Source organism: Aspergillus vadensis, assembly GCF_003184925.1.
Source record: "Aspergillus vadensis CBS 113365 unplaced genomic scaffold BO88scaffold_1, whole genome shotgun sequence".
In the NCBI taxonomy this organism is placed as follows: Eukaryota; Fungi; Ascomycota; class Eurotiomycetes; order Eurotiales; family Aspergillaceae; genus Aspergillus; species Aspergillus vadensis.
Window position 1 is genome coordinate 647,667 of NW_020292039.1, and position 26,478 is coordinate 674,144.

The 26,478-nt window shown below is 47.5% G+C and overlaps 7 protein-coding genes across 7 annotated transcripts; 4 read left to right on the forward strand and 3 right to left on the reverse strand.

Annotated features, from left to right (window-relative positions):
• Positions 1-624: 624 nt before the first annotated feature.
• BO88DRAFT_483345 (uncharacterized protein) lies at positions 625-2,147 on the forward strand (the record flags this gene model as incomplete). Its single annotated transcript, XM_025712215.1, has 5 exons — positions 625-765; positions 844-891; positions 941-976; positions 1,031-1,441; positions 1,495-2,147. The coding sequence occupies 5 exons, from the start codon at positions 625-627 to the stop codon at positions 2,029-2,031; spliced, it is 1,173 nt and encodes a 390-aa protein (XP_025568052.1). The 3' UTR covers positions 2,032-2,147.
• A 387-nt stretch (positions 2,148-2,534) lies between these two features.
• On the reverse strand, positions 2,535-5,036 carry BO88DRAFT_483346 (uncharacterized protein; the record flags this gene model as incomplete). Its single annotated transcript, XM_025712216.1, has 9 exons — positions 4,940-5,036; positions 4,773-4,876; positions 4,540-4,718; positions 4,016-4,489; positions 3,772-3,964; positions 3,549-3,668; positions 3,029-3,498; positions 2,773-2,973; positions 2,535-2,710 (listed from the first exon to the last, which is right to left on the reverse strand). Exons 1-9 carry the CDS (start codon positions 5,009-5,011, stop codon positions 2,535-2,537), a joined length of 1,989 nt encoding a protein of 662 aa, XP_025568053.1. The 5' UTR covers positions 5,012-5,036.
• Positions 5,037-5,432: 396 nt separating this feature from the next.
• Positions 5,433-9,807, forward strand: BO88DRAFT_377280 (benzoate 4-monooxygenase cytochrome P450; the record flags this gene model as incomplete). The annotated part of the gene is made up of 8 exons (XM_025704398.1): positions 5,433-5,810; positions 5,872-6,419; positions 6,492-6,780; positions 6,849-7,169; positions 7,698-8,006; positions 8,070-8,564; positions 8,613-9,292; positions 9,341-9,807. The coding sequence occupies 8 exons, from the start codon at positions 5,433-5,435 to the stop codon at positions 9,462-9,464; spliced, it is 3,144 nt and encodes a 1,047-aa protein (XP_025568054.1). The 3' UTR covers positions 9,465-9,807.
• Positions 9,808-12,094: 2,287 nt separating this feature from the next.
• On the forward strand, positions 12,095-13,441 carry BO88DRAFT_6335 (uncharacterized protein). Its single transcript, XM_025713024.1, has 6 exons — positions 12,095-12,267; positions 12,316-12,392; positions 12,448-12,508; positions 12,562-12,638; positions 12,697-12,768; positions 12,837-13,441. The coding sequence occupies exons 1-6, from the start codon at positions 12,204-12,206 to the stop codon at positions 13,383-13,385; spliced, it is 900 nt and encodes a 299-aa protein (XP_025568055.1). The 5' UTR covers positions 12,095-12,203; the 3' UTR covers positions 13,386-13,441.
• Positions 13,442-14,750: 1,309 nt separating this feature from the next.
• On the forward strand, positions 14,751-17,079 carry BO88DRAFT_430862 (uncharacterized protein; the record flags this gene model as incomplete). The annotated part of the gene is made up of 4 exons (XM_025709277.1): positions 14,751-15,035; positions 15,114-15,378; positions 15,449-16,067; positions 16,144-17,079. Exons 1-4 carry the CDS (start codon positions 14,858-14,860, stop codon positions 17,077-17,079), a joined length of 1,998 nt encoding a protein of 665 aa, XP_025568056.1. The 5' UTR covers positions 14,751-14,857.
• Positions 17,080-17,926: 847 nt separating this feature from the next.
• Positions 17,927-24,081, reverse strand: BO88DRAFT_459524 (ABC multidrug transporter; the record flags this gene model as incomplete). The annotated part of the gene is made up of 3 exons (XM_025711094.1): positions 17,927-19,325; positions 19,379-22,221; positions 22,321-24,081. The coding sequence occupies 3 exons, from the start codon at positions 24,079-24,081 to the stop codon at positions 17,927-17,929; spliced, it is 6,003 nt and encodes a 2,000-aa protein (XP_025568057.1).
• Positions 24,082-25,051: 970 nt separating this feature from the next.
• Positions 25,052-25,828, reverse strand: BO88DRAFT_409641 (uncharacterized protein; the record flags this gene model as incomplete). The annotated part of the gene is made up of 2 exons (XM_025707967.1): positions 25,052-25,621; positions 25,655-25,828. The coding sequence occupies 2 exons, from the start codon at positions 25,826-25,828 to the stop codon at positions 25,052-25,054; spliced, it is 744 nt and encodes a 247-aa protein (XP_025568058.1).
• Between the last annotated feature and the right edge of the window lie 650 nt (positions 25,829-26,478).

Here is a 26,478-nt window from a genome sequence, read left to right on the forward strand (position 1 = left end):
CACGAATGAGGTCTAATCGCAGCGCTTATGCAAGTCGCCAGAACTGTCATTTGGCTTGCGCAGGGGTGGAAAGCCAACGGCACGAGGCTAACGACGCTGCTAATGCACCTTCGCTACGCCGCATTGCTTCCTTAGCGTCCTTTTCCATTGCGTTATCTCAGAGAAAATGTCTGTTGGAAAGAGTCGGTGAGAGGCAGATACTATGCCTCTATCTGGAATAATCACATGGTAGGGTTATAATATCCAACTTGCTGTATTTCTAACTAGAGGTGGGAGTGAAAATTACTAGGGGTATTCACCTGCGGAGAGTGAACCGCGCAGTGAGGAAGCTTGCTACCGCGTATTCTATCTATCGAAAGGTATCTCTAATTGCGAATTTACACCTCAACACAACAGGGATTCTTGTTCCTGCTTTTTCGACTGAGCTCAACTTCAGTTCTGCCTGTCGGAGCGCTTGATTCAGCCTCGCCGAAAGCCTTATTTCACCCCCACTGCCTTGGAAGTTCTGAGGCATCCTCATTGTAATACCTTGCGTTCTTGCCTCCAAATCAGCTTTACAATAATATCTTGCCTTTTTTAAATATCTTCAAGCGGGTCTCTTCATCTTCTGTTACCATCACCCTCATGCCGACCTTCTCGCGCAAACCTACTAGAAAGCCCAGAGCTCGCATCAAGACTGGCGGCACCTGGACTGATGAAGAGAGACAGCGCTTCTGGGATCAGCGAAGAATGTACAGTCACATGCCCTGGAAGGAATTTCGCAAGGTGTGCATAGATAGTTCCTTCCCTTTTATTTATCATTGACTCCCTCTGCCCACAGTAGCATACTTACACTCTACCCAGCAGTTCTTCCCCCATAGGAGCCAGAACGCCTTGGAGAAGGCCTATTCCGTATGTCTTATTTACTTTCACTGCCAGGACTTATCTGACTTCATGATAGATTATGAGTATACGAAGAAGACGAGAAGCCAACATTGTATGTTTAGCTCATTTCATCTCTATATTGATAGCTGTCGTACTGATTTCAAAGTCAAACCCCGATACCCCTCGGGACCCTCCTCCAGCCCGCATTGTAACGCTACGAACTAGAACCAATAAGCGTTCACTGCCCGACGAAATGGCGCCTGGGAACCGTCCAGAGAAGCAGACCAGAACAGCTGCGGTCCTTTCGTCGGGAAGGGATCAAGTGGAAGAAACGGATCAAAATAATATGACAGACGAGGATAGCTCTTCGGACTATGAACAGGACTCCGACGAAGAGACACTTCAGGGGCCCAGTCTACCGTGTGAAAGAGAAGGTCTAGATGGAATCGAGACAATCGTCATCGATGATACAAACAATGCTCCTGAAAGCCGCCAAAGCGGCGAAGAAGAAGCAGGGGTAGGCAGACCTGATGCCCAGGGAGATACTGATATGATTGACTCTCGGCCTAACGGAAGTGTAAGCTACACATGCTCACTAGCCTTGCGTTTGAACTTACTGACACATTCCAGACGGGCGTTTCCAGCAATAAAACCCCTCCTGCAGGACCCATGCCCGGGCGAACAAGCATGACACCGAGTTCAAGAAGTGGGGAGAATCAACAAGGCCACCAGAGAATTACAAAAGAGGCGACTGAGCCTACTAGGCCTTCCCTTCCATCGGACGTACAATATCTCAAAAACCTCATATGGAGGTTCGAAACTACATTTTTCAAAAACTATGATCAGGAGAAAGTTATCGCCTCGCTGCAAGGCCAGGTTGAGGATCTGAAAAAGATCAATTCAGAAAAGACCGCCAAGCTGGAGTCCGCACAAGAGGAGAGTAGGAGACATACCCAGACTATCAAATCCCTTGAACAACGTGAGCAGAAGTATAAAAAGGAGATTTATGACTTGAAAAACAAGCTCGTACTTTCTGACCAGCGAGCTACAATCTTCGAGCGCAAGGTAGCTGTGGCTCGCAGCATGAACAAATGTGAAACGTGTTTGAGGGTCGCCAAGATCGTGAACGCGGACGCCGATGAGTCTTCTAGTGGGCCACTATCGTGAACGCATCCAGTTTGCATGTTTCGATATATATTCGGGTCTTTTATTTTTTTCTTCATTTTCTCACATCGTTATGAGTCTGTATCCATGCATGGGCTCACCTTTTATTTTAGCATTCACACGAATTTTTAGCATTTGATATATAACTAGGTCTAATTAAAGAATATTACTACGTCCCCTTTTCTCTCTACGATATTAGGAGGCTCCTAGCTATTGATAGCCCTGTAATCCAAATTCCCACGACATTTTCCCCCTATACCCGAAAAAACTTTGCGTCAAGATCCGATCCATTCCGCCATGCCTAGAGGGGCGCAGCACGCCGCGCCCAGTGATAGTATTCTCACATTAGCACAGCCACTGCCAGTCGCCTAAACACTAACCACATCCCCAGTGATTCCCTGGCATCCTCCCATTTCCTACAACCATTTTACCTCAGGTTCCAATGCTTATAACCTTTTTGGTACGTGATCGAAGGAGTCCCATAACGAACTAGAACTATGTCTAACTCATTCACAAAGCGGAATGCTCGAAAAGATATCCAAAAACAATTGCGCCTGCTCTGACTCTTCGTGCCGACTACATTGGTTGAGAAATTCCTCTGTTGGGAGCTTGATATGTTGGAAAATAAATTCGGTGGTCAATGTGTCTAATGGATTACTTGTATTCTCATGAGGATTGTTGACTACAGGTATGTTAGTAGGTAATATAGTCTGTATAAAGTGTTTAAAGGGGGAGTTAGCATACCAAGGGCGTCAAACACCACAAGTAAACTTTGGATACAGTAGTCCGCCTTCTGGTTCACGATGCTTCCTCTACTGATAATTCTCATTGTGTGGAGGCAGGCTTCTATTTCCTGGCGTATTTGGGGTGGCGTCGGCTCCGAATCTAATGGGTATTGCTGGCGGAGGAGGAATAGTGCTAGGCAGTGGAGGAGGGCTGTGAATACTGGACTTATATTAGCATTTTGGTTCACAGGTGGGAATCCTTTGGGGAGACAAACTTGTGTAGTTGCATGTGTACCATGATGCGTACATGTCAATACATCCCTGGAGTGTGGAAATGTGGGATATTAAACGCTGCACTTCTCGTACTGCGAACCAGTCATCCTTGAGGATTTGGGAGAAACTGCGCTGAATATTTTCCCGGGTACGCTTTCCAAGTGAGTTCATTGAGTCGGGCTCTAAGATTCTCATCATTAGAGGGAAGTTCGTGGTCAATTCCAGCCTATGGTATTGTATGCATAGGAGTAATCGTACGGCCCAGCGAGAATCTGGAACCGCTGATTGGTCTATTAGCCTTCCACTCGGGAGCAGGGAAATGCTCTTAGGAAGGCTGTCGGCCCATTGTTCGAGCTGGAAGTGTAGATTATCACGCTTGTTGATGGCTGTCTGCATATTGAGAGATTGGCCCGAGTCCAAATTTTGATCGTACAGTGTTGCGATTATGTCGTGCAGGATTGAGTTAGAGGATCTTTATCAAGTAAGCATGTGTATTTTTAAATCCTTTTGGGGTTAACAGACGTCATCTGGAACAGATAAAGGGAACCTATATCCCCTGGTATTGCGGGCTGTTTTATTTTGCAGGTCTTTCCAATAGCGTAAGGTATAAGGAGTGGCCTCCCTTGGGTCAAGCCCATAACTCTACTAAGGTCAGATCTGCCATTTGACTGGATATGGTAGTCGTAAGTGTGAAGAAGAACAAATCTTGTTATGTCCTGAAAGAACAAGGGTGGAATCAACCTACCTATCATTGTTCAAAACCCCCAACCACAACTTTCGATACAGGCTGTCAGATGTATGTCCTTGAGCATCCCGAACAGAGGCACAATGAAAGCCCATCTGCAATGACGCTCTAACACAGTTTGCATGGGTTGTATAACTCAATGTAGATCTCTGATGGTTCTGCTCGTAGAGGGACTTCAGAAGTAATGTCTGTACTGCATTACTGTCAACTAAGAGAAAGCATTGGAAAAGCATAGGTGGCTCACCTAGTTCGAATGTTGGTCTCTCCAGTGTTCGCTGGTCGAGAAGACCTGCGCAATGGCTGTAGAATACCTCTGCTTCCGGCAGCTGTAAGGACGCAGATGCATGTGCCCAAACCATATTCAGAAGAGCTAAAAAGCCCCTTTGGAACTTTGGGGGCCTTTCAAGGAGGGCTTTCTCATAGGTGTCTAACAAAGTCTCATAGTTGACATATTGAAGAATGGCACCGATTGTTGTGGAAAAGCGACTAATAAGATGCAGTGCCTCATCCCTAGACGGAAGGGCGTGTATATCTTCCAGAGGTATTGAAAACTGCTTTACTAATGACGGTTCCTTTCTAGTTGACTTCTGTTTTCCTTCTGTTATGCTACAGCTTTGAATAGCGGGAGATCCATGGCTGCTTAGCGTGAGGTGTAGGAGAGCGCTTTCTGCGAATGCGTTTGAAATGTGTCTAAATATGGCGTAGTTTGAACTAGACCCTGCCTCAGACAATTAGATTGGCTTGTTGTCAAGCTAGAAGGCCACCTACCAAAGTAGACATGACCAAGGGATGTCTCAGAGAATGCATGTGTGGCAAGCTCATCGACACTCGTATCTTCGCTCACTGTTTTCCCAAGTAATAAACTCGGTGAATGTGTTTGCGATCCAGTTCCATGACCAACTTTATCCTCCAGGAGTTCAACCCTGCGAGCCAAGTCCTGCTGGTCTCTATATAACGCAAATCAGCATTCCTTCTATCTCCAGGATCTCACGTAGCTTGACCTCTTAGCCTTTGGACGTCGAATACCAGACTCTATAGGCTGCTGATACCTGCATTCTCTTCTCCTATGCTGACATCGCGCACACACCGGCCTTGTTCCCTCACACTATTGATGTCAGTGCTGTTAAATTGAAGTTGGCTGTCTCAGTGTGGAAGCACTACTAAATACCTTTAGCTTCCTGTATCGGCATTCCGAACAGGCAACCTCAGTTCGTCGTCTGCGATGTGGCCGGCCTGACATGGTAGCAGTGTTCTCGGGCGATGGCATTCAAATGAGTGAGGGATCGAAGCAAGCATTCTCATCTCAACGGTAGTTTAGTGTCCTGTATAATGCGGGGAACCTCTCCACCCAGTCTCGTTCACCTTCTCTGGACCAATCGGATTCGCGCTTCCCGAGCGTAGCCGAAGGTATCCCCATCGGGCTGGAAGACATGGAAATGTATCACAATGATCCATTTCTGCCAATAGAAAAAGCAATTCGGATAGGTGATCTCGGTTACTTACAGATATTAATGTTGAATGACACTGCTTAGATGTCGGGTGGACAAATAATATATAAAGCCAGCAGAAATAAAACGTGGTGAATCAGACCATTGCGACTACTTCTCTACACTTAATCTGAAATAATAGAACACCGTCCAAGCAAACCACACATATTGAAAATGACCATCCTCATACACACCCTTATATCTACTCCCATGACAAGCGCTGGTATCCTCCTAGCGCTCACTCTCACTATTTACTCTATATATCAACGATACTTTCACCCCCTTGCCAAATACCCCGGTCCATTTCTAGCATGCCTTACCGATGTCTGGCAGGTCTACCAATTTCTGACCCTCAAGCAACCATACAACCTAACAGAGCTCCATGCCAAGTATGGACCAATTGTCCGGTACGGACCAGACAAACTCAGCATTACTCACGAAGGCGCCATTCAAACAATATACCAGAAGGGCGGAAGAGGAATGCCAAAGACGGAGTTCTATGACGCATACGGCGCAGCTCATCCGAATGTATTCGGTATGCGGGATGAAGAAGTGAGTCCATATCATGTCCTACTATAATAAATGTCAGAATACCTTTTTAAAATGTGATTAGCAACACTCCATCCGCAGGCGCCACATGTCTCACGGCTTCTCGATGAGCTATGTGAAAGAGATGGAGCAATACTTGGACATGAATATTCAAATTCTAAGAGATAAGATCAGAGAGCATTGTGCTCAGAATCGGACATTCGACCTGAAAAAGGCCCTGCATTATTACGTGATCGACGTCCTCGGTGAGCTGGCCTTCAGTCAATCATTTGGGGTGCAGAGGACGGACGATGAGATACGAGTCCCGCCAGTCATCGAACATAGTCTGCTTGCGGCCGTTACTGGTGCCTGGCCTGCTATGACAGCAACGCTGAAGAAGTATCTTCCACTTGTTCCATACAAGCCCCTTCAGCAGCTCTTTGCTGGCCGCAAAGCTTGTGCGGATCTCGCGTCGGAGTGTGTTCGACGTAGGTTGGGAAATTTTGGTGCAGACAGAATGTCCAAAAGTGACGATAGGAAGGACCTCCTAACAAATCTGATCTTGGCTAAGCATCCCGATACTGGTGAGCATCTTACACAGACGGATCTTGAGACTGAGGCTTTTGGGTTTATGTACGTCTCTATTTCGTTCCTCTTCCTAGTTCTTATGATGTGTCGATCACCAGTTGCTGAATGAACCTACAGTATTGCAGGAACACACACTACGAGTGCCACGACAACTCTGTTGTTCTACCACCTACTTCATAACCCCCAGTATATGGAAGAGTGCGTAAAGGAGATCGAGGCCAATCTGCCTCCCCTTACACACGGAGAGACAGCCTATTCTGTATCCGCTGCGGAGGCCGCTCTACCGTTCTTGCGCAACTGCATAAGGGAGAATTTCCGAATTACGCCGGTCTTCACGATGCCTCTAGCTCGGAGGGTGATGAATTCAACGGGTGTTATAATAGACGGACAGCATATACCACAAGGAGTAAGTTACTTTATAAGACTATGACTACGATGCAGACTATAACGCTAATGAGTTCGCAATCTTTGCAGACGTCAATCGCTGTCTGCAACCATGCATTCCATCATAACCGTGACGTCTGGGGTGATGAGCACAACAACTTTAATCCTTTCCGATGGGAGAACCCCGAGATTGCCGCCAAGACACAGCTGTTAATGCATTTTGGCTTGGGTGGACGTCAATGTATTGGGAAGACCATTGCAATGACGAATATTTACAAGCTCATGAGCACATTGTTGAGGGAGTTTACTTTCGAACTTGCTGACAAGCAGGCTCAGGAGAAGCGCCAATCTAGTGGGAACATTCCGGAATTGATTAGTGTTGGAATCAGCGATTTAAAGGAGCCATTGATGGTCAGAGCGCATGTGCGTGTGCATGAGAAAGTTTAGCGAGAGCAAAAAAAGTGAAATCCCCGGGTCCAGAATTTCCTTACGACCAATGAACAATGTCCCGCATACATGGTGGGAGGCTGTAGATGGACTTTCTTGCCGGGACACGCGTCGAGCACAAATGCAATTTCTTTTTGGTATTCTGTCAGAATCCATCTGAAAACCTTCGTAAAGATTTCCTAAGACTACCATGTGTTAAGTCCTCACCGGGTGATGATGGCAACCGCACGTCGGAAATCCCGAGAATACGAGCGTTGATGGACTAGCGCATTGGCGCAATAAAAACCGCGGTCTGATACCTGCTTAGACAGTTAGTACCACGCATAGCTACCCAGCATTCTGGCAAATCAGACGTGAGCTTGCCGTAGGGTCCGGGGGGTCGGCAGTTCGCTGCGGGGAAATTAGCTTGGCGGGTGTGAAGATCCGGGGTACAGGTCGGCTAAATATTTAGGCCCTTTTCTATAATAAGTGAGTGATTTGGGGTCTAGACAGGGGGTTATAGTGTTTTTGACTCGTGTGCATTCCTCGTCTGATCCCCGATCACAGCATAGCATGATGGAAAAGCCCGGCGTTCAGCATGTGGAGAATGACGACGGTGATGAGAATCTCGCCGTTAAAAGAAGTGATGACAATGATCTAGAGGCGTTCAATGGGTCTCAGGGTAAAGATATTGAAGAAAATGACTCAGATGCCTTGACGGAAGCTCATCGTCAATATCTGATTCAGAGATATGGAACGGTAGACCTGGATCCTATCCCGGACATGAATGACGCTGATCCCTATAATTGGCCGACGTGGAAGGTAAGTCCTACCTTATATTAAGACAGATTTTCAGGGATTGTTATTGACAGGCCATTGGTGTAGAAAGTCATCAACTTAGCTCTAGTTGCGTTCCACGCTATGATGGCAACTTTTTCAGCGTCTTCAATCCAATCCGCCTTCGTTGAGATAGCAGAGGACCTTGGGGTCAGCGTACAAAGAGCAAGCTACTTAACTTCCCTAGTCATTGCCATTCTCGGGGGTGCGCCTCTATTCTGGATGCCATTGTCCAACCGCTATGGTCGACGTCCTATATTCCTGCTTTCGCTGCTCTGCAGTCTAGTTGCTAATGTGGGCTGCGCTAAAAGTCCGTCATATGCGACTATGGGATTTTGCCGGGCCCTTGTTGCCTTTTTCATAAGTCCTGCCGCTGCAATTGGTAGCGCTGTCGTCGCCGAGACTTTTTTCAAGAAAGACCGCGCAAGATGTATGGGCGTGTGGGCTGTCATGGTGACCTTGGGTGTGCCGCTTGCACCTCTGCTTTTTGGGTTCGTTGCGAGTCGAGTGGGATACCGGTGGATCTACTGGATATTGGCTATCGTGAGTATGAGCGTCATCAGAACAGGAGAGGGATGCTAACCATGCCAGACCAACGGCGTTCAATTCATCACATACCTGATCTTCGGCCAAGAAACTCTTTACATCCGTGGTAGCGCTGCTAGTCCCCTCAGTAACCCAACCCGTCGGCAACGATTCCTTGATGTGAAGCGTATTGATCCAACACCATTGAAAATATGGGACTTTCTACGCCCTCTCGGCATGGCAGCACGGCCCTGTGTTATGATACCAGCCGCCGCGTATGCGATGATATTCCTCCTCGGTGGTATCCTCCCTTCAATTGAGATGCCGCAACTCTTCCCCGAGATGTTCGGACTTGACTCGGAGCAGGTAGGCCTGCAGTTTATCGCGATGATTATCGGCTCTCTGCTTGGCGATCAGGTTGGGGGATTCTTATCCGACCGTTGGATGCTATACGGGCGAAAGAAAACGGAGCGGTCCGTTGCACCAGAATTCAGACTCTGGATTAGCTATCCAGGAATTGTTCTGACAATAGTTGGCATTGTCATCTTCCTTGTCCAGATAGATCATGCTTCATCGCGGTGGAATATCACTCCGCTGGTTGGGGTCACCATTGCGTCTATTGGAAACCAAATCGTCACTACCGTCAGCTTCACGTATGCTGTGGATTGTTATCGATCAGAAGCAGCGAGCGTTGGTGTATTCATCACGTTGGTGCGTCAGACGTGGGGATTCATAGGACCATTCTGGTAAGTCTTCTGTGTTTTGGGGGTGTGGGTATACTGACAGTAGTCCAGGTTTCCGCAAATGTTGGAAAACATTGGGTATCTAGGGAGTACGGGGATTGCGATCGCCTTGATCGTAGCGGTTAGTGCCATTCCAATGGCTCTGTTGCACTGGAAGGGGAAGGTTTGGAGGTAGAAAATTGTGATAGCAAATGAGTTTATCGCACATCCCGCTGCTTTCTCATTGAGCCTCATATTCCTCTCAGTTTATTTATTGGCAACTGTCAAACGTCCTGACGCATCACCTGAGCAATGGCTGAATATATATCGTATTTAGTCAATTAATTCGTTGTGAGATACATGCTACTATAAGGCTGGGGGAAGAGGTGATGGCCTTATAGCTTGCAAGCATTCAATAACGTTTGATATCCGAGCCGTATAAACATTGCCAGTTCGCCCTTATGGTATCAGTACCTATATTGGATCCCCTATAGCTAGTATTTAGAAAATCTCCTCTCATGCCTATATTTTTCAAGAATAATCAAATCTCGTGAGAAACTCTAGCTTGCATGCTATGCATATCTTAAGTCCTGGTGTCGGTATTTCCAATTATAACAGATTTCCTAGGCGTTTATGAAAACAGCACCGGTTATCGGAGAATCATTAACGCGAGTTCATCCCGAATCAAACCGCTAGTAGGCTCTGTTAATGGCTGTTAATTTAAATTTTCCTGATAGTGTTCTGGACCTGGAAGGTGGGCCCAGGTGGCGTTCTTATTGAAGCAAATGGCGCTAGCATAGTATTCACGAAAATACTTTGACAAGCCACAACTTTTCACTTGAACTCTACAAATGCTCCTGCACAACTAACATTCGAAGTCTGTACTAAATGATACCTTGATCTTAAAGTAGTAGTATATTAGTTACTCCTAAGCTTTATTGTGTTGCTATTGTTGTCTCATAACATCTTCGAACCCCTAGTATTATGACTACTTGACTGATCGGTATATATGGTTGTAGGGATCTATAAGCTGGACTACCTTCCATCATCGGTGTTACTCGCTTATTCTCCATGCAATCCAATGGCAGGGAATCGATAGCTATCCTTGGGTTCCACAAGACTAAGCCATGATCGCTTCGTTTGCTCATAATTGGAGAAACCCGTGAATTGACTGGCCTGTTACCCTGTTTGCTCCTCTCTTTTGCAAGCTCTCAAAAAGGCCCCGCTCCCTGGTCTCCCTTGTTCTATAGTATTTCCTGTTCCACTCTTCCGTCTCTTCCTTCTCCACGCTCCCTACTTTGTATCACGGCTCTGGTGGTAATTCTTTGCAGACAACTAAGCTAAAGGATCCTACGCAACGTGCCATCAATAGGTAAGTGTCATATCCTTTTCATATCAATAGATCTTCTCATCAACTTTGTCTATCAAAAACTGTTCCTTCTTGCTGGCTCATCTACTCCGTATATTGAACGCGTCCACGCGTTGTTATCGAGTGGATTGAACTGCAAGCTGACTGACAACACCAGTGCACCGATACCCATCTAGCTTCCATCAAATACAGACTCTTCCCTCGAGATGGCTGGTTGGACGCTTGAAGGAGATGGAGATGACAATGGCACCTGGGGTGGTGGCAATGACGGTGGTACGTATCCTCTTGGAAACATTCCCTTTCCCAAGGAAAAGGATGGCATGCGGTTGATCATGTTCCACCAAATTATGAAGCTTCACAATATTAAGAGATAAGACAGGTTTCAGTAATGATGAGAACGCTAGGCCTGGTGGCTTCGGTACTAAACCCGGATACGGTGGTGATGACTTTGCTCCTGCGGCTGAAGGCCATGGCGATGATAATCGGTGCCGGAAGTAAGTAGCTTCCTACAGATCCTCAATGTCGCTAACAGAAGATAGCTGTGGAAGCGACGGTCACTTTGCTCGCAACTGTCCCGAACCGCGTAAGGACATGGCATGCTTCAATTGCGGCGAGGACGGGTATATTCATCCATGTGCCTTTCCAATACATTTCTTTCTCTGACAAAAGTTAGACATAACAAGTCTGAGTGCACTAAGCCTCGTATTTTCAAGGGTGCTTGCCGTATCTGCAACAAGGAAGGACATCCAGCCGCTGAATGCCCTGAAAAGGCTCCCGACGTGTGCAAGAATTGCAAGATGGAAGGTATAACACGCCGCATGTTCTAATAGGATGCATACGCTAATGATGTGTGAAGGTCATAAGACTATGGACTGCAAGGAAAACCGTCGTTTTGATCTAAACCATATTCCTGACAAGCTCCCCGAGGAGGCTTGGGCCATTCTGAAGAAAGCTAGTGACGAAAGAGATCTCGAAGATTTCCGTGAGGTAGGGAGCAATTACTTCAGCCTCGACCGTGTGCTCGTTCACAAGTACTAACGTTGCACAGGGACTTAAGGTGTACTCCAAGTCGCTTCCGCAGGCCACTTTCGTTGACATCGAAAACAAATTGCGTGAAGAGGACCTCAATTTCTACCTTATTGCACTGGTAAGTCAGGACATTCGTCTTCTCTGCACGCTGAAGCACTAAGAAGCACGCACGCTGACTCTATGGCACCCTCTAGGACAAGGAGGTTAACGATTGTATCAGCCTCATTGATCTTCAGGGGAAGCTGAACTGCACATACGTGGTCGGCTTTTTCTATAGCCCTAAGCCGCAGCGCGCCAACCTCAGAGAACGCTGGCCGTCTTCCGTCGAGGACAATCTTGAACGTCTTGCTGACGCCGGTCTGCCTTACGATCGACAGGTCCCCAAGTGCAACAATTGCGGCGGTACGCTACAAACTGTGGCTCCATCTGTCTCTATATGCTAACGGCTTGTAGCATTGGGTCACACTTCTCGTGGCTGTAAGGAGGAGCGCGAAGAACGTGAGCGTGTCGGCGTTAAATGCGTCAACTGCAGTGCTGATGGACATCGTGCTCGCGATTGCCCTGAGCCACGTCGCAATGTTTTTGCTTGTCGTAACTGCGGGTAAGCTCACTTTGCGAGGCCTGGGAGTTCTTTACTGACGATAGCAAGCTCGGAGGACCACAAGGCATCAGAATGCCCCAACCCTCGCTCTGCAGAGAATGTTGAATGCAAGCGATGCAACGAGAGTAAGGCTCCAACATGTCAGTTCCTCGTTTGCTATATACTGACCGTATAATCTAGTGGGACATTTCGCGAAGGATTGTCCTCAGAAACCACCTCCCAGAACCTGCCGCAACTGCGGGTAAGTTTGAAAGAGCTATTCCCCTGGTTCATCCACATCTCCTAACGAAGCAGATCCGAGGATCACGTTGCGAAAGAATGTGACAAGCCGCGCGATGTCTCTACTGTTACCTGCCGTAACTGTGATGAGGGTAAATTCCGCAAACATTACTTTAGGTCTCTACCGTCCAGACTACTAATAATCAATAGTCGGACACTTCAGTCGTGACTGCCCCAAGAAGCGAGACTATTCTCGCGTCAAGTGCAACAATTGTGGTGAAAGTAAGGACTGCCCCCAAGTAATTAACTTTCTACGAAGCACGCTCTAACCTAAATCTACCTGTCTATAGTGGGCCATACCATCAAGCGTTGCCCTACCGCCAATGCCACTGAGGACACCCCTCACGGCGACAGCCATAGCTTCAACGCGCCTGTTAACGACGAGTGGAATGAAAACGGTGGAACTCAGTGGAACAACAATGGGGGAACTGAGTGGAACGACAACGGCGGAACTCAACAGGAAACTGCCCCGGCCGAGGAAGGCGAATGGAATGTTGGTTCCGCTCCTGGTTGGTAGAAGAAGGATACAGCAAGCAAAGTCGATCAACCCATGGTCCATAAGGCGTCGGTCACAATCGTCTGGAACGATGTATAATACCTTTGCACGCGTGTTACTCAGTCGCTTTCATGCTTACCTCTCTTCTCGGACAACAACCAGTTGCCCTTCTATGGTGGGTGATATCTGTGGAGGGACTACCTTTGATGTGTGTTCATACCGACTGGTTCGGGTAATCTCCCCTCGATATTTTCTTTCCTTTACTTGCAGAATTCGCTCGGAAGACGGAACCGTTCCTGCTTGTCTTTGCTTGATGAGCGGAGGGATCTGTCAGGCCGTTTGACCTGTAGGGTAGTTTGAGAAAATTGAATCGAAATACGTTGTTGCTTCCTAGTGTGCTGTGAACGTAGATTAGATACAAATCATTTTATTAGACTGATACTAAGTTCCCCCATCATACATAATACCTACATTAACTCATATCCATAATAAATCTCACATCAAACAATAGTCCCGAGATAGTAAAACCAACTGCACACAAAGGATACGATTACACTAAAAATAGCTTCCCTCTGCATCCCAACTCAGGGCCTCCTCCTTCTCGCCCAGCCTGGTCGAGTATCTAGAAGATACCCCGTCCACCCCCTCTTCTAGGATCTTTCAAGACCCTCCTCCCCTCCTCCCGATCCCGCTGCCTCAATCGCCCTTGATATACATGTTCCAAGATCTTTTCTGTAAAAATACAAATCTTAGCCTCTGTATCCTTGTTTCCTACATAGCACTTATATCTATACGTCCATCTCAAGTTAATGAATACTAGTTCTAGAGTTTAGACTGATTCAATCTTTTGTAAAGATACTCAGGCAAGACTAAACTATTTCTATAGTCTTAAATAGCTTTCTCCAAGTTTCAAGCCCAAAATATCAATAGGAATCATTATGATTGAATAATACTAGTACAAATAAGTTTCCCCCTGATAAATTGATAATCAAAAGATTCGCATTTGAGGATTAATATATCAATAAATATCATATTTATATTTTAATGATTTAATCAAACCAAGATACATAGACTATCTCTTACTAGAAAATCAAATAATTTGTATAATTCTTTTCAATTACGTTTTTGATATATTAATAATATTATGAAAGAAAGTATTTTGATTATATAATAAATAATGGTATTATCTATATTGATATTTTGAGCTATTTACCCACTGGTCACTGCAGTATTAATAATAATATTTATAAGTAGATATAACATGTATGGCTACTTTTATATTCAATATAGGATTAGACTAATACTGGAGCATAGTTTTTCAATGGTATATTTCCTGCTGAATATAAAATCTCCAGATAAACAAAGGACAAGAATACTAATGAATAAATATCGTTATAATTTCAAGTACTAGAGTACTATATGAATTGGTGGTCAGAGATAAACATAGGCTTATAGAGCACTTCCGTCAGCTCCAGAAACATGTGATGTGAGTCGTCGATCCGGGGAGCTTTGTTGCTCCTGAAACCCCCGAGCGGCATCTCCGATAAGAATGGGGGAGAGGGAGGCAGTGCATCAGGCTGAAAAGGAAGGCGCAGCAGTTGGTGGGGGCCAGAGTGAAAGACGGGGGTTTGGCACCAAGCTGGGAACGGGCAAAACTAATCATTAAAAGCATGTCGCTGCTGAGCCACACGCATCCAGAATCCCTGCCCCGGAAGTAACTTAGTACTTTCTTATCGAGGATGAAGCCAATAATATTGGAAAGTGCACAATATTCTTTGTCATCCATTTTGGGTCTGCCGCCTATTTAAGTACAGCATGCCATACATGCCCTCGAATGTTGGCAGACTTCACTTTTGTCTCTCCACCCGCCAGCCTATCTTCTCCTACCTCGTAAAGGTCTCGCCCACATTAGGCCAGGAAGCAAAGTTCATAATAAGCATGGAAAACGACGGGGAACCAGGGAAGGGAAACCGAGTATCCCTCAAGCGAAAAAGTGCGTTCTTCGCACTCCCCTATCCTCCCGCCAACACATAAGCTACGTGAGTTATACTGACTTTCTTTTGGCGATCAGGAATGGACTTCGAAGACGATGGGTCGACGGAAGATGACATTGGAACCGATGAATTCGATGACTCCGAGGAAGAAGAATGGTGGGAGGAAGATGAGAGCAGCGATGATAGCGAAGAAATGGATCGTGAACAGGACATTGAAGAGCACGAGTATACCGCCTCCGGTGACCCGGCACGAACGCTGAAGATTCGGCTCTTTTTGACCGACGAACAAGTAGGCGGATCCAAATGGATGAAAAAACTTTGTCGTCAAATGCACTTGCGATGGTGTCGCTGTCGCAAGCGCTCTGGCTCGGTATATTGATCGAGAGGGCATGCGCTCTGAATTCTGGGAAAGGATGGAAGAGCCCAGTGAGGAAACGTGCGATGTGGCCTTCCATATCTTTGATCGGTACGGAACAGTCAAGACTAAGTATAAGGACCACCCAGTTCAAAGAGGAACTGGTATATGGGGAAAAGAGCTTGATCATGGCCCTCTTTTCCTAATCGAAAAAGTTCATGTTACAGCAATGGAACTCCGTCGGAAAGGGCTGGGACAGAGAGTAGTGTCTTTGCTGTTGGAAAAGGCCAAGCGGTTCTGGCTAGACGATAAGCCAGACGGTGAGAACGCAGATTTTATCTACGGTTCTAACGAGGCGTTTGAACGAGCATGGACTCTACATGCTTTAGTCAGCCCCGGAATACTAACAGCTGATATCGAATCGCAATTAGGGGACAAGTCTGCAGAAGAACGCCTAATGACGCGGGTTCGAGTTCAATCCGGAGCCATTGACTTTTGGCGATCGTGCGGTTTCCGCCGAATCGGAGCATCTCGATGTTTTGCATATTCGTTCGATCTCCAACATCAATCTCGCACCCTTGCGGTAACTTCTGATTTCGATCCGCGCAGAAGCCATGCTGAAGATCTTGAGGACGAAGAATTGGAAGTTATCTATGAAGCAGATCGTTCTACTGAGGTAAAGAGACTGAAAATGGAGAGACTTCGTGACTCTTCGCCGCTGCATCACGCGGCTCTTACTCTGATGGATGAAGAACTCAGAGCTTTTTTTCGTCTTGCATGCCTCTGATGAGCTTGGCTGGGAACGAGTGACCAATTCTGAAGCCACGCTTCTGCATTTAACGGCATCCGAGCTCAAACCCCTGAGCACAGGGTGGCTATTGGAGAATATTCACCACGCCAACTCCTGGAAGACAGCCCGTGATATTAACGGGTACACACCACTCGGAGCATTACAGGAGAAGTTAGAGACAATGCGTACACAAAAGCCATATGGCCTTTTCAGAATCTTGAATGTGTCAGATCACTTCAAAGGGTATCCTGACACCGCAGTGTCCTGTCTATCCTTGTTGTTGGGACGCGATGCTTCAGGGCGTGATAAAACACGCCTCCGATACGGATGTACATGTGGAGGGTGCTTAGAAGGATTTCTATCCCCCCGAATGAGGAGCTCTTTGATTTTTCAGGGCGAGACCAACTACGACCTCCATCAGGAGGATATTGATGATGGCAGCTTTTGGGTACGGTACAACGACAACACCCTCGTGCACCTCGATCCCGATGTGCGAAGGAACCTCAAAACCAACAAATCACTGCGAAAAGGCTTTGTAAATATTTTCCGAATTGCTGTGGAGTGTCTCAATTCTGGAAGAGCTCCTACTGCTGCAAATATCGAGTGGCGCTGTAACAATCGGAGCGAGTGGCCACCGGATACCAAGAACTACCTGCGACGCGCTGGGACGCAGATGGGCTGTCGGGCAGTGCTTCGGTACATGTTCGATGCTGCTAAGGAAGCGGATGAGAAAGCAGGTAATGGAGAGTGTCAACGCATATTGAAGAGGGAATGGTCAGACCTACCGACTTGCAGAAACGATCACGAGTTTGAATTTGCTGCTAGGGCTTGTGGTTACAGTGGTGATGATTCTATTTCGTTCCCATATTGGTATGCCAATGTCTTTTTTTGCCCCTAGAAAAGCAGCAATAGATGAGTGTTTGCGATACTTTTGATCATGTCCCAAATAATAACAGCCAAGACGGAGAGGGGTTTGTCGTGCTTCTCCAGTAATGCATTAATATAGCGGGAGCAAGAGTACAGAGCGCCGGAACTACTTTCAGCGAGCAGAACTAATGATTGTAGGAAAGTTTAGCGAGTTTACTTTGAGCCATCAGTTGAAGGAATATGGGAATCATAATTTAGCTTTGATCCATGCTAGACTAGCACTTCCCACAGTCATTGCAGCACGTCCGAACTGTGCAGCTCCGTTAATAATGACTAACCCATTTCCTCCTGCACCAGCACTTTGTCCTATAGCCATCGCGCTACCCGCTACAATGTTTCCAATCCAGCTATGGGCGGTTGCGGCCACAGACCCTGTGTGCCAGAAACACATGGTTACTCAATCTTTATAGCACAAGAGATAGAGAGAAGTTTGGCCTTTCTACCACATGCCTGCTTATATACCACTCATCGTAAAACCTATACCCAAGAGAATTGGGCCCGTTGCAAAGCCGGGGGCCGCCAGCGCTCCGGTGACGCCAACAACTGTGGCAGGCAGCAAGAATCAGGTTCTGAATACTCCAGCTTGCTGCCTTCTAAACCTGCTAGTAAGATACTTTTGCCGCCCTCCATCACATCCCCGAGAGAAAGAGTTCGAAAAGGCATGTATTAGAAGGTCTAATATTCTAATCGTTTGAGAAACTGAAAAATGGCTTTTTTTTTTTTTTTTTTTTTTTTTTTTTTGCAATTAGTCAGTTAATAAGGCAGATAAGTGTAGAAACTGTGTTGAGCATCATCAAACAGCCAGGACAGGTACCACCCTACCTTCTAATCCTCCTCCCCACCCCCACAACCTTCCCCAAAACCCCCAACCTCCACCTCCACCTCCTCCCCCAAAAGAGATAATAAACCAACACAGCAACCCCCAGATTAAACCCCACAAAAGCCCACCCGACACCAAAATCCATCCACCTCCGATCAAACCGATACTCCCTCTCCGCGAGGAACTGATCCGCAACCGAGTACGGACAATACTCACAACTCGTCATCGCCTCCGGGTTCATCAACCGCCCGGGCACCGTCTTCAGATACTCACCCAGATACTGAGCACAAGTCTGTCCCAAAGGCGGATTAAACACCGCCATCTCAGCACTGCTGCAATTAACCGCAACGCCATGAAGCTGGGTAGAAGTTACGCCGGCGACGAAGTAGGTAAACGGGGAGATGCGGTACATGAACATCCAGAAGCCGGGGAGGGCTTGGGGTGGTTGCATGACGCCGTTGAAGGTGAGCGCCATGAATGAGCAGATGGCTATTATGAGGGTTGAGGTGGAGATGGTGAGGAGGGCGAAGGAGATAGCGTAGAGGAAGAATTGGATGAAGAAGAGGAGGACGAGGGCTTGGCGGGGGGATGATTGGGTGGTGGTGTTTGAGATGGGGTAGTAGTAGATTGCCCAGATGCAGATGCTGAGGGGGATTTGGTAGAGGAGTTCGGTGAGGATGAGGGATAGGATGAGGACTTTGCTAGAGTAGGTTTTGGTGAGGCGTTCGCGGGTTTGGTATATTGTGTGGTGTTTGGTGAGGAAGGGGAGGGTTTGGTGGACGATGGGAACGAAGAGAGTGCAGATCATGAATGTGGCGAAGATGGTTTCTTGGAGGCCGCTGATCGAGGTGCCGTGTTTGTAGAAGGAGAAGGTGATGATGAGGACGGCGCTTATTTGGAGGAGGATTCTTGATAGGATGGAGAGGGGTGAGCGCCAGTATTGTTGGAGGGTTCGGCGGAAGACGATGGGGAATTGGAGGTGTAGGGAGGTAGCGAATTCTTTGCTGTCTGTTGGGTTGTTGTTCTGCGTGTGAACACTCGCGAATTCTTCGTGGATGGGGTCAACTTGGTTGTTTTTGGCCCAGATATCGGACCAGGCCTCCCCGTGTTTGTTGGTGGCGCTGGAGAGGATCTCGACGATGTATTCGGCGGCATTTTCGTCTTGTCTGAGGGTCCGGGGAGCGCCGTTGGATTCGAGATAGTCTAGCAAAGGCTGCGCATTCTCGCCGGTGGATCCGAAGTATACAGTTCTACCCTCGGCGGAGAGGAATAGGAGCTGGTCTACTTGCCTAAATGCCATCGTGCTGGGTTGCAGCGTGCAGATTATCGTCTGTCCGGCGTCTGCCAACTTCTGGAGAATACGGTAAATTGCGCGTGAGCTTTGCACGTCGAGACCGCTGTTAAACATTAGCTCCTGCTCTATGCATGAAATGCCAATTGCAAAGCTTACCTGACAGGCTCTTCCACGAACAGAATCTCTGGTCTTGCAGCCAATTCCACTCCTATACTCAAGATTCTCCGCTGCTTGACGTTCAAGCCTTCTCCAACCACTCCAACGACAGAGTCGGCATAGTCCTCCATTTCCAGTGCCTTGATTATTTGCTCAACATAAGTGCGTTTGTCCTCCTTGGAGACGGAGTGTGGTTGTCGTAGCACTGCGCTAAACCGCAAAGCCTCGCGAACAGTTGCCGTTTCCAAATGGATACCCTGTTGTTGAACATAGCCTATCTTCCGCTGGAAATTCGAGCTCAGAAGGCAGTTGTTGAAGAGTATGTCTCCACTAACAGTACCTGTTGTGAAACGCTGCGCCAACACCTTCAGTAGTTCAGCATTCTGGACACTGTTATTATGGCTCATCAACGCCGTGATCGTCCCTGGCTTGGCCCAACCAGTCACTTGGTCCAGAATCCGAAAGTTTCCACTATTTGTGTGGATTTCGCATACCACATCGCGCCAGCTCAAGTCATTTCGCTGAGGTTCAATGAAACTGAAATAATTCTGTCTCACATTGCCAGTGGTAGCTTGGACTGGAGTCACCGAGCCTTTTCCAGCTTCTTCGTCCTCTTTGCGATACTCTTCGTGCCTGAGGTAAGCCGATTTACTTCCGAAATGAATAGTTGAGTGTGCAATAAACTCCGTTACAACGAAATAAAGACCCATCCAACCGACCAGGAAAACAATAAGGATACCAAAATTTCTCCACACATGGTCGTAGGTATACTTGTAAGTCTGCCAGATATAGTCGTCACCACTAACAGTAGGATGTCCAGCAACAGCTCCCACGGCTGCGCAGACATATGCATTCGTCTGGAGGTTGGGTCGAGAGGGTACGAATTCAGCACAACTAAACTCCCGACCGTGGAACTCGTTGGCGACTAGGGCTTCATATGCGTAAAAGATGGGGTTGATATCATGGACAAATTCGAACCAATGAGGCATCCGAGGCTCCGGGATAATGAAGCCCGTAAATATGAAAACCCAAAGTACCAGCATCCCAGCGAGGGCTTGTACTTGCACAAGTGTCTTCGTCACTGCTGCCGTCATCCGGAAGGCTGCATTAGCCACATGGATCAACACGAAGTTGATCAGGAAGCATATGAAGAATTGCGAAGGTTCGCGGCGAAGGTTGCTCATGGAGTATATGACAATAGTGTTCACCAGGACGAGAAGAAGATTCTTGGGGATTTCACTCAATAGAATAGCGAGTGATTCGGCCATGGGATAATAGAAGCCAAATGAGGCATGCTTTTCCACCACTGGACGCTGAGAAAGCTGAATGCTCAACTCGGTTAGTGGCAGGAAGGAGTTGAGCATCACTAGGTAGAAAAGCACGGAGCCCTTCGAGAAGAATCCGGCGGTCGTGGTAGGTGTATAATAAAACATTGAGCCGATCAGCAGGGCTATAATGAAGTTCACTGTGATCTTGCATGCTGCTGAAGCACGTTCGTTCCAAGCCCGCTGAAAAGCGCGAACAGTAGTGAGTCTTACTTGCAGCATCATGCTGGGGTACTGCGAATCAGACGGCGTCCTTCCTAGCTGTTTCTGTTCTTCGTCCATTTCAGGGTCGAGCAGGCGTTCTCTCGAGTGAGAACCCACAATCTGCTTATGACCACTCATCTCCCTCTGTAGCTCTTGATACTCTGGGGACTGGCACCAGTACGTCTCAAAGTCTTTCGGGGTTCGGGGAACTCTGTTCTCCATACCCCGACGTGGCTGTCTCTCCGTTGGATTGGTAATTGAAGTTAGGAATTCGGCAGTACTCAGGTGTGGATGGCAATACCACCCTTGGCGCTCGAAAAAGCCTTTAGCCTCAGACGAAGAGCCGTAGAATATCTGACGGCCTTCGTACAACAACAGAGTCCTGTCAAATAGTTCATACATTGCTTCGCTAGCTTCATATGCGGCCACAACATGGGAAGATGAACCCAAATCTGCTGCCAGCCGCAAAGACTGCACAAACTTCAATGCCTCTGTTGAAGCTAGGCCCTGAGTTGACTTGTCCCATGCAGCTAAAGATGCTCCCGACAGGATTATCTCGGCAATACTAACTCGCTTGCGCTCACCCTCTGTCACGTCTTTGACTTTAGTGCTAAACGTGTGACTCAGACCGAACACGGCTACAACAACTTTCGTTATAGCTTTTGCATATTCTGTCCGTGTTATTCCCTGAAGTCTTTCGGTGGGAGCTCGAATTGATGCTGCGAACTCCAAAGTCTGGCCAACTGTCAAATATGGAAAGTGCTTGTCGGTTCCGCAGTTGTAAAGACTTGCTCTCTTGACATTCTCCAGTGTCTGTTGATGTGGAATGCCATGGTAATGGAAGACCGATTCAGGATCTAGCTTCAAGCCATCAAGCTTCCCACACAATGTTTTTGCGACCGTACTGCACCCTGCTCCAGGTCGTCCTAACACAAGCAGCAGTTCCCCATTGCTTATGACGCCGTTTAGATTCCGTACGATACTCTTGGGGGATTTCCGGCCCAGACTGAATGTATCTCGCGGCCGCAGTAGGGCAGAGAAGACGCTCAGAGGCGTCAATTTACGAGCCTCGGGCCTAAATCCTAGAACATGCAGGTTTTGAAATGTCGTTGCCGATAGGTCGTTATGTGTGCCCCGGTTAAGCATGCACATCATCTTTCTGAGCCACCTGTATAAACTGAAATCTCGGCTCTCTGGGTTAAGATACGGCTCGCCGGGCGAGACATTGGTCAATTGAGTGACACGAGCAACAACTTGATCATTTGCAAGCTTGGTGAGATGTAGTTTTTCGGTTGGATCCAGTGCAGCGCAAGTCTTTGTACGTATTAAGGTCTTGCTATTCTTTTCGTCTCCCATCCCGGATTGTTTTCCTGATAGAGATCCAGCTTCGGATGTCGAATTTCCCTTATCAACCGCAATGCTGTCATGATGGTTTATGTCGCATAATACCTCTTTCTCTTCTACTGTGTGCACCACTTCCGAGGACGAAGCGGGCGCAGTATGAAATAGAAAAGGGTCTTCTTCAACTGCTTTTCCTGAAGCCTCATCTTCCTCCGTTACTCTTTGGTCAGGCACTATCGCAGGGCTAATAGACACACTTTGGTCCATATGCCTAGCAGTCGCATAAGTATCGTCTTCTTTGGCTTCTCGAGAGTCGGTTATCCCACTTTCCATCTCTTGCTCCTTCACTGCGGGTGCGATGGTTAGTGGGGACGACGTAGGTTCCGCGTGTGATATGAGAAAGGTCCCTTTTCTTCTTTCGCTTGTTTTAGTGGTTCCATTCATTATCTTGATTCTTGTTTCCCAGGGAGCAAGATCCGGTGTCACAGTCTGAAAGGGGGGATTATCAACGTCGGCTTCAGCCCCTACGTTCTCCAGGGTTTCTGTAAACATTAATTCCGATGAAGCGGTCTGTGCATGAACTATCGTGTCGTTGTGGCCGTCCGTATGGTTCGTTACGCCATTGCGGTCCTCCAATTCATTGGTCTCTATCCTAGACTCAGTATGTGATGGTATGGTGCTTTGTTCAGATGATTCGGTCCCCTGTGCTTGAGGAATCCCCTGGGCAAACCGCGACGTGGACAGGAGCCCCGAGGACGTATCCTGCCCTTGAGTTGGCGTTTCTTCCATATATCCATCATGGATTTGCGCTTCAGCAGCCACTCCTCTTTCAGCGAGTCTGTGTTCTGATATTGCATTTGGGCCTCTCAAATGCATAGTAGATGACGAGATAGAACTTTCTGGCATGTCAAACTGCATAGCTCCAGCACGCTCTTGAAAAATATCTCGCCTTTGTTTTGACATTTCTTCCGCATATTCTCCGTAGAATTGTGCTTCAGTAGCCGCCTCTTTTTGAATGAGTCCTGAAGTCGATATAGTATCCGAGAACGACGACTGCGGGTTGGAGAAAGAGATGTTCCTTTCCATCATTTCAGACTGCATTGCTTCAGCATTCTGATTAGACGCATTATCCACTTGAGCTACAACTGCCGTGCCTTCCGTATATCCACTATAGGTTCGCACTCCAGAAGCCACCTCCCGATTAGCATCTATTGATGCTGATGTAGCATCCAAGAACCCCAAGTGGGTGTTGTCAGAAAAGATATTTCTTTCTGCCATCCCGGACTGCAGTGCTCCAGCATCTTTTTGAAACAGGCCATGCCCTTCTGAGTTCATAGACAATCCTTCGATATTTCCACTATAGATTCGCGCCTCAGGAGCCACCTCCCGTTCAGTGACCCTTGATGCCCATGGATCATTCGAGAAACCAAACTGCATACTGGAGGAGAAGTTTCTTTCTACCACCTCGGACTGCCTTGATTCAGCATGCTCTTCAACAGTCCTAGACGTCGAGAAGAATTGAGATGTTGACTCTGTTTGATAGAATGGAAACTGGCTCCTGTTACCATCTCCAGTCGCAATGAACTCGTGGACGGCCGCGTCTTCGACAGCGCGTGACCTGGATGAGTATTCAGAGCTCGATCGCACATGCGAGAGATTCAACTCCCTGAAAGTGTCCTCGCTGAAATTGCCGCTTCTGAAGACATCTTCCTCGCCCATCACTCGGGAACTAGAAAAGAATGTTGAAGAAGCGGACCACCCGTGGGTCGAAATAGAATCTCTCCCAATTCCTTCCCCATTGGTATTCAATTCGTTCTCGTCTCTGTCGGCCATGGTGTATTCATGTAATCATCTATCGTCTCCGCAATGATGGTTACGAACAGGGTTTTCGGCCAGCGATCTGATTCATCCAGAATACGGAAGGAAAACAATCATCGAAAAGTCACAAGTCGGTCTCAAACAGCTGGGGTAAAAGGTTGAACTGCTAGCCAAGACAAAAACTGGGAGAATGAACTCCGGGGCTCTGCCCACCTTTCAGTAAGTCTCTGCGCAGACCGGGGGCCATTTTGTCCGTGGTGCAGCTCAACAAACCCATTTCAGCTGGCACTCGCATAAGTCTATCAATGGACCGAAGATTAGTCTTCGGAAGAAAGAAGCAAACAAGTCATCATCAGATTGTCAGAGGTGCAGGGCCTCTGTGGTACCCACTGATCTACAAGGCAGGCTCGGGATTTTGTATGTGGACGAATAGCTAGTCCGGCACCCGGGGACGATAGTGATCCCGGCCATGAATAGGTCAGACATGATGTCTCTGTATGGACGTAGTGTACGGTCGATAATTGTCCACAGATTGATGCTTTGTTCAAAGTTTTCGTTATAAAGCAGACGGATTGCGAGAATAGAAGTGAGAGACTGCTTTCATGGCTTCAGCTGAAATAACCCGTGGGTCCAGGTGATCCCGGCAGCTAGCTCCGCCGGCTAGTGACTACCATACGGCTCGTGCTGCCCGACGTCGATCATCCCGGGACGGTCCAATGGTTGGTTAATGCTAAGAAAGTATGATCGAGCTCAAAGTACTGCTACAGACAAAAACGGAGTGGCAGAGAACATTGTGTTGTATTTCTATCTAAGCGCTACGGAACAAGGCGCCCATGGAAGGGATGTTTAGTGTGCGTGTCGTGACCACGAGACCTCACATACTAGTGTTTGGTATCGCCTCAACACGGCCCCCTAAGCAAGGGAACATTCGAAAGAGATATTGTTGAGGTCGTAGTCTCTTCCTAGATAGGCGACTCTTGGTATTTCAAGCATCGTTTTCAGGATGCGGAGCAGTGACGGCGCCAGTAGCGGAGAGTGGAGACATCCTTAGCAGGCGCTTCACGGCACAGAGTTCGATCGCGACGCTGCAAAGAGTGAAGAAATCATCGTCTGTATAGGTGTTTCCCACGTAGACAGGCATTACATACTCCACACTTGCCACCCAGGCAGGAAAGTCATAACGGATCTCCCTCAGCATCAAGAGCGACGCGGTAAACGGAGGTAGGCCGCAATGGAGTTCTTTGGCGAGTACGTAATTGCTTTTGAAAACTTCAACATACTGGCTTGTAGTTGAATAATCGGCACGTGTCTTTTTAACTAAATCATACACAACATTCTCACACCTCACAATACCGTGCTCTAGTATGATCATTTTTATCACCTTGTATGCTTCATCGGCAAAGCCTTTCTTGCCAAGAGTCAATCTAAACCTCAACAGGACTCCATCGGATATCTGCCCAGTCAGCCACGACTGCACGGCTTTCGAGCAATCCCGCCATCTGGTGTAAGCCTTGTGGTCATGTTTCGGGTGTGGAAGGTCAGAGTCGACGAGGTCCTACAATCCGACGTTCTCAAGTATCTGTCTGACCTGAACGTCCCAGTCTGGGAAGTCGAGGGTGTTTTTCAGTATAAGTGGCACGCCGGGAGTGAAGTCAGGTAGATCGTCGGGTATTCTGTCCGCTTGCGTGGGCACCTTTGGAGGAATTATCATGGTACGCGAGATGCCCTTCAAGGAGACCGTGCGTCCCTTCCGGGAAGCCATTTTGATGTAGATCGACCAATTGGAGCACTGGCAGCGAGTATTAGCCTTGGATGGATGTTGATTAATGGTAGAAGTTGGTCAACACCAACAACTGCGCATCCCTCTGTTCACCACCTTGGTTTCGGTGGTCGTAGGCTCTATGTCTTGTTTGCCGTCAAAGCTCGTGTTCTTTCTGCTGTGGGTAACTTGATGCCAGCAAGACGGGCCTCATAACCTCTCAAAACAATGATGTTGACGGTGGTGGTGGTGGTGGTGGTGTGAGAGCATATAGGCAGCAGAGGTGACAAAAGATTCAGATGGTGTCTGGCTACAGTGAATGTCCCGACAGTCAACAACAGGTCCTTGCAGCCCCTGCCGAAGCTAAGACCATATACTGTATCTGTGACGATTACTTCCTTGGGCGGATCTCTTTCTGATTTTTTGTGGCTCGGCTGATATATCAAGGTGACATACTTCTGAGCATAAGTCGAACTGGCATTAAGAGAGCGTCGCGGCGTTTAGTGTACGTAGCACGAAATTGAGATTGGATCTGTATCCAATGAAATCAAGTGCCGGTGGGATCTACGTGATTCTTTGTTACAATGTAGTACTGTGGTCTTGCCATCAATCATATGAATATCTGCAACCTACTTACTACCGGACTTAATCAG

Excerpts from the sequence above, each read along its gene's own strand:
- BO88DRAFT_6335 (XM_025713024.1), top strand. The coding sequence starts at position 12,204 with ATGGACATCGTGCTCGCGATTGCCCTGAGCCACGTCGCAATGTTTTTG. Across the intron at positions 12,639-12,696 it reads CTGCCGTAACTGTGATGAGG|TCGGACACTTCAGTCGTGAC; the intron begins GTAAATTCCGCA and ends AATAATCAATAG. Across the intron at positions 12,769-12,836 it reads GTGCAACAATTGTGGTGAAA|TGGGCCATACCATCAAGCGT; the intron begins GTAAGGACTGCC and ends ACCTGTCTATAG.